Below are 11,982 nucleotides of genomic sequence, written 5' to 3'. Positions count from 1 at the left end.
TTTTTTTTTTTAGGATGCCTTCAAGAGTCTCTGCTTCCAGGTGCAGCCTCCTGCTTCTCCATCGTCTTTCTGATGCATGAAAGCATCTGATCTTTCCATTACACTCTTGGTACTGAAGTTGGTAGGAAAACGCACAAGCCCCCCGAAACAAATGACGACCACAAACCCCAAGCCCCCGAGGCCCCGTGTTTGCAGCACTAAGTCCCTGCGGCTCAGGAGGGAGCAGTCCTAGCCTTCCCTGCGCTCTCTTTTGAAGAGAGCAGCAGCTTTCCAGGTGGCAGTAGCGTGGGAGAGAAGAATCTCATCAGGGAACATGTCTTGCAGCTCTGTAGCTAACTCAGAGTCTTTGGCATCAAGGTAAGGAATGAGCGATTCCTTCAGGCTGGAAAACAGAGCAAAAGTAGTATTAAGAGATGGTGTAGAGCAAACAGCACATGGCACATAGTATTGTGTGTGGGAGGAATGCACAAATATCAAGTATAGAGAGTTTGAATAAGTGTATTTTGTAACGAGGAGGACTGAACGGCCAGTCAGATTTAGAGAGGGGCTGAAGAACCCAGGAATGGGGTCTGCAGGTCAGAACCAAGGGGCGAGGGGCGGCCGCCGCCTCACCGCGGCCCTGTGCCCTTCGGCTAGCGAGCAGGCCCGGCTCCAGGCCAGCGTGGTTGAGGAGGACACCGAGGAGTGGCAGAAAGATTCAAGTTTTGCAGGACTGGAGAGAGTGGGAGGTGTTGACTTGTCCTATATCAAAGGAGATGACACCAGCGCCTGCGCGTCCCTGGTGGTTCTCAGCTACCCGGCTCTCGAGGTAACGGCAAGCGAACAACTTCCCTCCGCGGGGCCGTGGCCTGGGGCGCGACCGTGGGTTCACAGAAAAACTCACACAAAGGCCGTTACCTGCCGTCCCTCTGCCTCCCAGGCAGTAACTTAGCACGTGCCTCTTCAACAGAGCTCCCACCTGTACGTTCTGAGAGAAAGGTAGAGGAAAAAAAAAAAAATACACGTAAGGAAGATGTGGTGCAAACCACTCCTAACTGCGAGAGGTTCGTAGGGTTACTGGGGACTTCCAGGGCGTGGAGAGAGCGCTTTGGTACGTGTCGGAGTTAGCTGGTAAATCAAAAAACACCGCGGTGAGGTGTAGTCCCTGGTCAGGCACAGGAGGCTTTCACTGGTTGAGGCGTCTATTGAAAATAATCAGTCTTGGCCACTACCCAGAAGGAGACAACAAGGACCAGCGTTACTCAGCACCGATCAGGAGAGGAGATTAAGGCATTTGTAGCACTCAAGCAGCAGATGTCTTGTTTGTGAGTTCTTGCTGCGAATCAACTAATAATATGGGATGTAACATATGAAATCCTTCTCAAAATCACCATGAATCCCACATCCCACAGTCATTTTACTTGAATTAATAAAGATTTTTGGTCTCTTTCCCAGCTTTCAGAATGATATAAAAGTTATCTTTTAACTATAAAACTTACAACAAGCAGAGAAATAAAGTTTGATATTGGCCACTGGGATTTTTATGAACTGAATTTAAAATCCTGCCTTGATTCTTGATTTGCCCGGCATGAACGTTTTTTTGGTCCTGTCTCACAGGGTTTCTTTCGGCCTCTCCCTGCATAGGGACAGACGCCCTTTGATAATGCTCTGACTGGGGGAACTTTGAGGTCTGTTTGAATAACTGCCCTCATTTTGTTTCAAGGACTTCACTCGCAGGCGGGGCAGGGTAGGTGATGTCCCGCTCTCTTCTCCCGTTATCCCTTCTCTGAGAGACCCACTGACACAACCCACCGGCCTTAGCTTTGTGGGAGAGATCCGGGAGCAGAGTATTTTAAATTAAGATGAGAGCAAGGGATGTAAACCAGAGGAGGTGCCTCTGAAGCGGTCAGGAAGCGCCCTGCCGAGCCCCCGAGGTCAGTGTCCCCGCGCTGTCCCGCTGCTCCCAGGTGCTGCACGAGGATTGCCGGATGGTGGCTGTCAGCACCCCGTACGTGGCAGGATTCTTGGCCTTCCGAGAGGTCCCTTTCCTGGTGGAAGCTGTTCAGAGACTCCAGCGGGAGCAGCCCAAGCTCAAACCTCAGGTGTGGTATATTTCTTTGTCCCAATTTAGAGTCTGGTGTAGACAGCACCACAGGAAGGCCCTTACAGAGAGAAGGAAGAGGTCAGAGAGACTTCTCCTTCCTCACAGGGCCAGCGTCGCTGTGTTTACTGGAGCAGCTTTCAGTGTGCAGGAAATAACTTTTTTTTTTTTTTTTTTTTTACTTTTTCAGGTCCTTCTCGTAGATGGGAATGGCCTGCTCCATCCCAGAGGTAGGACTTCACTGGAGAGCCCTGCTCTCCAGGCTCCCCGTGCTGCCACTCGAGATGCCTGTTCCCTGGTGTCCTGCAGTGACAGTGACTGGTTGTTGGCAGGATTTGGTGTGGCCTGTCACCTCGGCGTCCTGACGGATCTACCGTGCGTCGGGGTGGCCAAGAACCTCCTGCAGGTGGATGGCTTGGTCAGGGATGAGCTGCACAGAGAGCAGGTTAGGCCAGGCGGGGCATTTATTTCCACTCTTTAAGATCCCAAGAGAATTGGGGCAGCCACATACCCGTGCTTCCTAACCAATGGACCTTGTGTGGTTTCTCCCTAGATTCGCTCCCTGCGGAGGGAGGGAGATACGTTCCCGCTGACAGGCGCCTCGGGGCGCGTCCTGGGCATGGTGAGCTGCGGGGAGATTCCTGTTTGCTTGGCCATCTTTGTGCAGCTGGGAGCACTGGAGGACGTTGTCTCTCTAGTGGGACGGTTTCAGTGACGTTAGTTCAGGAGGACACGGTGTGGACTGGTGACCAGTGACGCTGGTTTCCCCTTTCTGTGAGCTCAGATACTGGTGGAGGGAGATGGAAGTTCAGGCGTTGGGTGTGTTCGTGGCTGTGGCACCCGAGTGCCGCTTCCCAGAGCAGCGTGAGGCAGGTGGGGAAGGGCTACGGGGGTCCCAAAGGGCGAATGGTCCCTACCAGGAGATACTGGGAAGTAGAAGAGGTTTAAGAAGGCTGGGAGCTGCCTTCTGAAGGCAACTGGCTAGTTTGTAAATCATCTGTTGCTCTGTAGTTGTTAAAATGAGGCTCTTAAGTATGTGATCTTTCTCATTTCTGAATGCACAGGCCCTGCGGAGCTGCAAGAACAGCTCGAAGCCGCTCTATGTCTCTGTGGGTCACAGGGTGTGCCTGCAGACAGCCGTGCGCCTCGTCAGGTCCTGCTGCAGGTACCGGATCCCGGAGCCCATCCGCCAGGTACGGAAGCAGGGCCGAGGAGGGGCGGGCAGGCCCGGGGCAGGGAGGCAGACAGGCAGGCAGCGGCGGGGGCTGGGGCTGCCAAGCCTCTGGGGAAGTTTCAGAGCCTTGTCTGCCGCTGGCACCCTTCTTGCCGGGCTGTTCTCCCCAGCCTGGGTGGTGGTGGCTACGCGGTAGTTCACTGATCCTTCCTCCTCATTGCTTCTGACGCGGTGCCCAGAAGCACGCGCAGCCCTTACTGCAGACCCTGACTGATTTCTTGGTTGCTCTCTGCAGGCAGCTTGTGTGACGCTGATGTGAATAGAGAGGAGCTGGCAGTGCAGCTCGCCTGGGCACTCTGAGCCCGGCACAGACCGCAGTGCTGCTCCTCTGGGCTTTGCCCCGCTGCCGCACTCCGCAGGGAGCTGCGGGCTCAGCCAGTAGGTGACAGCACTGGATCACTGAGCCGCAGCTGCCACCAAGGCTCGGCTTCAGGCTAATTAAATCACAGCAGGGCTTGAGGAGAGGATCTGGAGAAGCACAAAGCCTCTGGGACTCCTAGCCTGGCGAGTGCTTCCCTTCTCTCGGGGTCAGGCCGCAGTTGGTGGCCGGGGCCGGGCAGCCCCGGCGGGGCCGCTGGAGGTGTCGGTGTCCGTGAGGGCCCGGGCACAGGCCGCTGGTGCCCCCGTGCCCGGCCACCTCTGCTCTGCAGCTCCTCGGAGCGGCGCTGAGCTGATCCTGCTGAGGGCTCTTCCGCAGTCTCTGCACACAGGAGCTTCTCACTGGTACTGCAGTGTTTTCGGAAAACAGTCTCGAGTCTATAGTTAAAAACCAGGCAAAAATCTAACACCTTAGAGCAAAACAAACCTTGAAGTGGCCATACCAGAACTGGAGTTTCTGAGCTCATAAACCACTACCTGCCAGACGGGAGTAGGCTGGTGGATCTGGTTATGTAATCGCTTCCAGCAAGGGACAGATGCCTCCGCAGAGCTCTGAGCTAGCTCTGCAGTTCGGCGTGTTCAGAGGAGAGGGGAGAAGCGTTCCCTTTGGAAACAAAAAGGTGTCTTGGAGCTTTTCATCACCCTCATTTCATTTCCAACTATCTCCAGTATTGGTCTGTGTTCTGAGGCTCATCCAGTTCTCTACAACCTTGATTTAAAGTGATGGAATGAGTTGTTGTCACTTACAGAGAGATTAAAAACCCAAAAGGGAGGGGGTTTACTCTAGAGGTAGAGGAATGGCAGGGGGTAAGGACACTTAAACCTTTCCGTGGGACTTCTCCCTGTCTCAGTTCCTCGGTGTAGTAGCTCACAGATCTTGGCACAGGGCTGGAAGCCTCAGCCCTCGAGCACCTAACGCTGGAGTTAGAAGGCTGTGGGGAGTCCTGCCCTGGGTGATTTCCTTGGCCTTTTTGCTCTGCTGTGTCCCCAGGACAAGCTCGCAGAGCTGATGGGCGATGTGCTTACGGCTTTCCCAGGGTGCTGGAAGATTTCTGGAGCATCAGGTTTTAGTCTGTAAGTTCTGGTTGCCCCAGAAGCGTAGTGTTGCTAGGAGAGCTCAGCTGCCCGTACGGCCCGAGGCTGTTTCTGGCTCGTCGGAGGCAGCGTGTGGTGCTGGGCAGCTGGTGGGGGAACCTTCTGCTTCCCTCGAGGTGCGGCTGCCCAGTCTGCGTGGGGCGTGTTGTGCTTCTTGGGCACCCGACGCTGTCTAGGCAGCGATCAGAAACAGTTGGATTTGCATTCAGCCCACAGTGTGGTCACGCTGCCAAAGGAACTGTGGCTGCCACGCAGGTGGGAGAAGTGATCTTTCAAAGAGAGCAGAGGGAAGTTCACGATCACCTACAGCCGGTATTTACATCCCACTTAGTCCTTACTCCGTGTGTACGTGCAAGGCCAGTTGGGGAGGATTTTGCTTGCGTGGGGGTGATCTCTGCCCAGCCAGCTTGTGAGATTTTGAGGTTCCTCTGCAGAGGGTTGGTCACCTGGAGCTGCCCAGACCGGGGCTGAGGTGGGCAGGAGCTGTCCCAGAACGCGAGGCAGAGCCTTCGCGCCGAGCAGCACGATGCCAGCCCCTCCCGAGAGCAGCTGCCCTTGCCCGCTTCTGGCGGGGTCAGAGCCTCTCTCAGCCGTGCCCACGCCCCGAGCCTGGCCCCAGCGCTGAGACAGGAGCTTTTGACGCCCTCCGGCTGCCGAGGGTCACGCTGGCACTGACTCCTGGCTGCCTGCGTGCCCGCCTCCAGCTCAGGCCACGAGCCGCTGGGCTCCAGCTGGCGCCGTGCCCTGCTGCTGCTCGCCCTGTGCCTGGCGGAGCAGCCTGATGTTGCTCCAGCCCACCGAGGGCAGGAGGAGGCCTGCTCAGGGCCTTCGTGTGAGATATTAAACACCTGCCCACAGGAGAGCTGAGGAAGGAGCCATCCCCCCTCTGTGACCAGCTCCTGCTGCCCAGCGGGGAGATCAGTAGCCGATACCCTGGAAGTCAGCTCCCCTCAGAGGTGCGCCCCGCTGCAAGCCTGCTGTGTACCCAGGGATCAGCACTGCCCCTCGCAGAACAGGCGAAGCCACAATTCCTAATGCCAGCACTAGTCCCCTCTGAAAATAGAAACAACCTGTGAGGATTATTGCGGGACAGTTATCCATCTTATTGATTAGCCTCTTGGGTAATACGGCGGGTTAAGCTGTCTCACAGCACTGCGTTAGGAGTGAGGACTGGCCAGTAACTTGCCACCTAATCAAGCATTAGCTTATGTTACCAGCAGAACCTGGTTGGAGTTTTTCTTCCCTAGAAAAATAGTTTGTAGATGTGACTCTTGGTACCTTGGTCTCCCCGTAGGGACTCTATTGAACCACCTCCTTCCCTTGTTATAAAATGCATCACGTAATCTCTTATCCTGAAGAGTGATCAAAGTTATTTGTCAGTTCAGTTATGAAACTGTCCAATTATAGAGAGAAGGGGAAAAAACCTCACAAACAAACCACCCTTATGTAACTATTTTTCATTCCTGAGCTTGCAGGATTGTTAAGCAGTTGTGGAGCTGCGTTTCCAGCGGTGAGGCAGAGCCTCTGCCCGAGCGGCCTGACTGGGAGTGCCAGGGGTGGAGGGTGGTGGGGAGCTTCTGGGGGTGCAGGAGAGGCTCTTCAGAAGTAGGACAGCGATGAAAGTAGCAAATGTTTCAAGGACAGCCACTGGGGATGCGTTAACCCACTTTATTAGCGTGATCATCATATGCTGTGAAGCTTCTCCAGCTGGGAAGGTCACATACTGCTCTTGGAGAGAGACACTCAGCCTTTGAGATGGGGCGCAGCAGCTGCTCTAAAATGTCACGGCATAGCAGTGGTTTTGAGAAAGGAAGTTTCTAAAAAAGAAAAAAAAAAACTTTGAGGGAATGTAAAAATCAACTGCCCATTCTCAAAGTTGTCCAAGAGCCCAGGACCTGTGTGGCTGTGATAGCATCTGAGAGTCTTCTGCTAGTACGGTGCAGCGCTGGAAGGCTGGACAGTAACGCTTCTGGGGGACGAGAACATCCAGTCGTTGTCCAGCAACACTTTCTTGCAGCTCTTGGGATTTCCATGGGTGTTCTTGCCCCGCTCTGGCCACGGCCTGTCCTGCACTGCGGATACGGCACGGCAGGAGTCACATCCCAGGAGAGTATCAGAAGAGGAAGGGAGGAACCAGACACTTGCATGAGGACGGGTTTGATGAGGTTTGGTGATGGCTCCAAGCTCGGTTTCAAACGAGGAGGGCAGTAAACCAGGAATTTGGTGGAGTGTCAACTTCCCTCCTTTTGGTTTTGGCACTGGAAAGCAGAGCCCAGGTACGGGCTGGCGTGTGACCTGCTCCCCTCGGCCCCCCTGGCAGCTTTGCCTTTGGGCTCCCTGGTGGGACAGCACGGAAGGGGTGTCAGTCACTTGCCTCGCCACTGCTGCCAGGACGTGCCAGAGCCAAGGCTGGGCTTGTGTCTTGTCTCTGTTTGCTTTTAGTGGATGTTTTTACCTGCTTTAGCTGCATAATTACCATCGCACAGCCAGCCCATCCGGCGCGTAGGCAGGACGAGCCAAGCTCTTGCCTAGGGAAAAGGATATGCAGCAGACGAGTGGTGTGCTGCTCCATCTGTTGCTGCAGCGCACAGCTGCTGGAACGGAGGAAGGAGAGCGATGGGTACAAGAACGGGCGATGCCAGCTTCTCTCTTTTCATCCCGTGTCCTGCTGAGAACTCGCCTGCTGGGTTGCCACGTTCCCAGACTCTTCACAGCCCTCTCCATAGCTTTGTTCCCCCTCTCAATTCACAGTTTCCTGTGGAGGGCAGAGGAATTTCTCAGCTGATGAGTGCCCAGACAGGCTGATCCGGTGGGAACATCCCCGTGTCACAGCTGTGGAGGGTCGCAGGGTGCTGTGAGCCTGGAGGCTGCAGCCTGCGCCTGCCTGGGACGCAGAGTCCTGGGACACGGCTCCTGCTTCACTGGGCGCACGGCAAAGGTTAGCGCAGCAGAGTCCTGGGGGCATTCTGCTGCTCTGGGCCAAGTCAATAAAATGCCCCAGGAGTTCTCCACCTTGTGAGGAGGGATCTGTGAGCCGCTGTCTTGTGCTAAGTTGCCTTGCAGTGCTGCAGAGATCTGCCTCTGCATCCATAAGGTTCTGGCACTCCCAACAACTTCCCAGGGCCCAGGGGCATCCTGCTTTTGTACCTCAGTGTAGGCTGGAGGATTCTGATAGCTTCGAGCAGAGGGGGTGAAGATCCCAACAAATAGAAGAGCGGGCAGAGTCCCGGGCTGAAGGGGGAGTCGCTTGTTCTGGGCATCTTTATCTGTGAGCGTTCTGCTGATGCACGGGAGCTGCTCAGCACCACGGAGATCTGCGTGTGACCGTGGCACGGGGTCCCTTTGGGAGTGGGGGTGGCGCAGCAGCTGGTTTGCTTTCTGGAGTCTCTCCTCAAAGGAAGGAAGATTTACCCCTGCCCTCCCTTTTCTTTCAAGTCTGTCCCGTCTCTCATCAGATAGTGACGAGCTGTTGCTGGGGGGGGCTGTGGAGGGGCCTAGCTGCCCCCTGCCCGTTCCTGCATTGCACTGGGGGGTGCCCACGTGTGGAAGAACTCATCTGGGTCTGTTCGAAGGACGAGAGCACCAGACGGCTCTCAGCCTCGCAGGCCTCCTCCAGCCTGGCTCTGCTGTCAGGGCTCAGAGAGAGGTGGTGGTTCTGCGGAAAGGCACGATGGCAGAGCAGCCCGTCACCTCAGCAACTCCCTCTGCCAGTCAGCAGCTCTCCTTACTAAGCCTCTGGAAATCCTTGCTGGCCCCTCACGTCCCTGGCCGATGAGCAGCCACCGCTCAGTGTCAGCGGGGCTGCGGCTGGGTCAGCGCCTGCTGCTGCGCTGGTGGGCCCCGTGGTGAAGGCGGGTGGCACTCGGCCCGGCCTGGCTCCCCCCTTGGCTCTTGGCTGAGCAGACCTTGGGCAGGAGCTGCCTGTGCCCGGTGTCTCACCTCCTTACTCCTATGAGAAATAAAGGGGCAAACAGGAAGGGTTCAGAAAATGTCATTTCTGCTCCTGAAATGGACTGTACTCCAGTAAGGCTGTTTGCTCCAGGAGCCTCTATTTCTTCATTTTAAGTCTCCATCCTCCCAGGCAGCTTGCAGCACGATGCAGAAACCACACAGGGAAAGAAACGTGCGGGTTCATCTTTGCAACACAGTTGTACCAGAGCTGTTTGTGATGTGCTGACCTCAGGGACATACCGAGATACAACAAAGGGGAGGCACCGGGCAGGCCGATCAATCCATTTTCACTCATTTTCCTCCTTAATTGCAGGCCGATATCAGATCGAGGGAGTACATTCGGAAGCAGCTGTGTTCACCACCCGAGGCTGTATCTTCTGGGCCAGAGAGGTAGGTGTGTGGGCAGCCCAGGCAGCTGCCTCTCCAGAGGGGATCTGCTCATGTAACGAGGCAGTAATGGCATTACAGGGGCAGGCGGGGTTCCCAGGTGAGCTCAGGTGACAGCAGGACACACGCTGCTGCCACCGAGGGTGATTTCTGGTGACCGTGGCCATGCTGCTCCCCACGATTCTCCTGCAGAGCACCATGTCCTGGCCTGACGGTGGGGATTTGGTCTGATTCTGGTGCCTGCGATAAGCGAAGACACAGGTGTGACATGAGGGGGAACAGAAACACCCTGTGGGGAGCTGGGTTCTGCCCCCAGAAAGTGAGGGGAGGGCCACACTCCCCCTCTCTTACATAACATCGACCAGCAGCTGCTGTGTCCACGGGTGTAAATCCATCACGAGGCTGCCGGCACGTTGGAGTTCCTTGTGTTGTGGCTCCCAAGAGTCTGTGCCTGGGACCCCTGGGACCCACACCAGTACCGGGCTGGGCAGGTGCTGTGGGTGGCCCCGAAGAGCAGCTCGGGGGTGAGCCAAGGGTGTTGGCACCCGAAGCCTGCTCTGCTCTGGGCGTCCTGGGGGGCCAGCGTGAAGGAGCCCGCTGGCAGCAGTCAGGGGTTCCCTTCGCTGGCTGAGGCAGCTCTTTGGGATTCCTTCGGGCACCTGGGTGGTGCAACTCCTCGTGCTCTCACAGCTCCTCGCTTCTCGGAGTCCTGTGGCCAGAAGTGAAGGAAGGAGCTTTCTCTGCTTTTGTAGCGGCAGCTACAGAGCAGTGGGGGTGGCCCTGCGCAGTGCCAGGCTGGGTGTTCCCCGTTTGTGCTGGAGCTTCTTCTCTAATGCCCTCCTGCCACAGCTCGAGCCCTCACAAAGTCTGGCTGGTTTGGAGGTCTGTGCCACAGAACAAACCAACTCGTTCCATTTATGACTGTGTATCTCACAACCTGTGTATCTGAGCCCCTTACTCACATCGATACTTGGTCATCTTGGTTTCCACTTTTTTTAAGTCTGTGACCCTTCCTTGGTTTTGATTCTCACAGAAAAAATGAGGCCGGACTGGATGATTAGTCTGATGGCAGAAGAAGCTGTGGGGCTCCTCTGTGCTGGATCCTCCTCTGCACCACGACTGTGGCTCTGCCCGGTGCCACCCCGGGGGAGTGCGGCGAGGCCGGGGCAGGACGAGGCCAGAGGCCGTGCCTGGGTCTGGTGGGCAGGCAGAGCTGCTCTGCTCCAGGCTAATGTTGCGAGCATATTTCTCAGGGTTGATTTTTAAGCATTGTAAAAATATTTGTGTAAGCAAATGTACACTTGTAAATTTGCAACAGCTTTCTCAAGTACTTGGGGAATTGCAGGTGATTTACAGAGAGATGCTGGGGCATTTAACTCGGTTATAAACAAACTCCAGAGCTGGCCTTTGGCTCCTGCCACACCCTGTAGCACAGAGACTTCCCTTCTCATCTTTTTTTGGAACAGCTTCCCCCCCTCTCTGCGGTCTGCACTCTCACCCTGCTCTGTGCGCCCCCGCGGAGCAGGAGCCCCGCGCCCAGCTCCCCCCGACCCCGCCAGCTGGGCAGGTGGGCGTCTGGCTCACGAGGGAGGGGATGGAGCCAACTCTCTGCTGCGGGTTTTGGAAGAGGCTCAGACATCAGCGCTCTGCTACCGGAGAAGTTTTGTGTCTGCCCGGTGTCGGTGGCTGCTGCGTGCCTGCTGCCTCGGTGGCTGCGGGCAGGTCGTGGCCCGCGCCGGGCACGTGGTGCTGGAGGGAACTTGTGCTGCTGGTGTGACAGTGCCCACGCGGGCCCGGCGTTACGGTCACCCGCTGCGGGGACAGAGGGGCTGGCGGTGCAGCCCTGCGCCTCCTGAAGGAGAGGTCATTGTGGGGGGGAAGGAGAATCTCCCGTCAGGGAGAACGGGGAGGGGGGGTCCCTCCTGCTACACAAATCCGTCCCTGTGGCCAGATCCCAGGGCTGAGTTTTGCAGGCTGGGCTGGGAGCGCTCGGAGGAGGCAGCTCTCAGTGCCCAGCACCCTTGGACCAACCCCGGGTTAAACCGTCAGCCAAGCTTCGCTTTAGCAGCAGAGCCCAAAACAAACAGTTTTATCCCTGAATCGATGCAGCAAGTCTCAGCCAGTTTGCAGGGCTAAAGCTTTTCCTCCAAAGGTGGGGGCTCCTGGCTGGACACACAGGTTATTCCTCACTGTTTCCAAAGAAAATTGGAGCAGATGCACGAGTTCTTGAGCACAGCCAAACCTCCGGCACGATGGTTTTAAAAAAGCCATGGCTGTGTGAGCTTCCAGCCTGAAGAGCAGAAAGGCTCTTTTCCTGGGATTGGAGAGGGGGGCTCAGGGCCGGGACTCCTGGGGGCTGTTTTAAATGCTGCCAAGCACTTCGCTTGTGCATGAATTTTTATCTTACAGCTTTTGTTGCTCTTTTCTCGCCGCCACCTCAGTCTCGGTGCTGTGTAGAGGACGTTCAGCCCCCGTCGCGTGTCTGTGCAGCATCTGCTAGAGCCGAGCCTGGGCTGCTTCCTCCTCCAGCACAACGCCCTGAACCTGGAGGGGGAACGGGAGGAAGCCACAAACTTGGCTCCCTCGGTTCGGGGAGCTCTGTGGGGCCGAGCCGTGGGGGCCCTGAAGAGGGGGGCAGGGGCTGAGAGGGTGATTCCCAAAAAAGCTGTGCTGGTGGAGCTGCTTGAAAGACAAAGCCTGAAGCAGCTGCAGTTTTCCAGCCCGGGGAAGGAGCTGGTTGTCTCCTGGGAAGCACAAAGCCCTTTTCACGCGGGAGTTTGTTATGTGGGTGGACAGAGACTGGGGAGGGAAAAACGTTGCAGTGGAAGCGTGTTCCTTTGATCTGGGGGGGGGGGGG

General features: G+C 56.4%; 1 protein-coding gene across 1 annotated transcript; it reads left to right on the top strand.

The window, feature by feature from the left end:
- Window positions 1-562: 562 nt before the first annotated feature.
- Window positions 563-11,879, top strand: ENDOV (endonuclease V). The gene is made up of 8 exons (XM_026861316.1): window positions 563-808; window positions 1,947-2,081; window positions 2,271-2,310; window positions 2,413-2,525; window positions 2,634-2,702; window positions 3,145-3,273; window positions 9,052-9,128; window positions 10,159-11,879. Exons 1-8 carry the CDS (start codon window positions 563-565, stop codon window positions 10,184-10,186), a joined length of 837 nt encoding a protein of 278 aa, XP_026717117.1. The 3' UTR covers window positions 10,187-11,879.
- The last annotated feature ends 103 nt before the right edge of the window (window positions 11,880-11,982 follow it).

The sequence above is a fragment of the Athene cunicularia genome, assembly GCF_003259725.1.
Source record: "Athene cunicularia isolate RWA chromosome 18 unlocalized genomic scaffold, athCun1 chr18_part1, whole genome shotgun sequence".
In the NCBI taxonomy this organism is placed as follows: domain Eukaryota; kingdom Metazoa; phylum Chordata; class Aves; order Strigiformes; family Strigidae; genus Athene; species Athene cunicularia.
This window is presented reverse-complemented; position numbering and strand designations above follow the sequence as displayed.

Bases quoted from the DNA above. Each gene is read 5' to 3' on its own strand.
- ENDOV (XM_026861316.1), top strand. From the start codon at position 563: ATGGGGTCTGCAGGTCAGAACCAAGGGGCGAGGGGCGGCCGCCGCCTC. The intron at 2,703-3,144 runs GTGAGCTGCGGG...CTGAATGCACAG, and splicing joins CGGGGCGCGTCCTGGGCATG to GCCCTGCGGAGCTGCAAGAA. The intron at 3,274-9,051 runs GTACGGAAGCAG...CCTTAATTGCAG, and splicing joins TCCCGGAGCCCATCCGCCAG to GCCGATATCAGATCGAGGGA.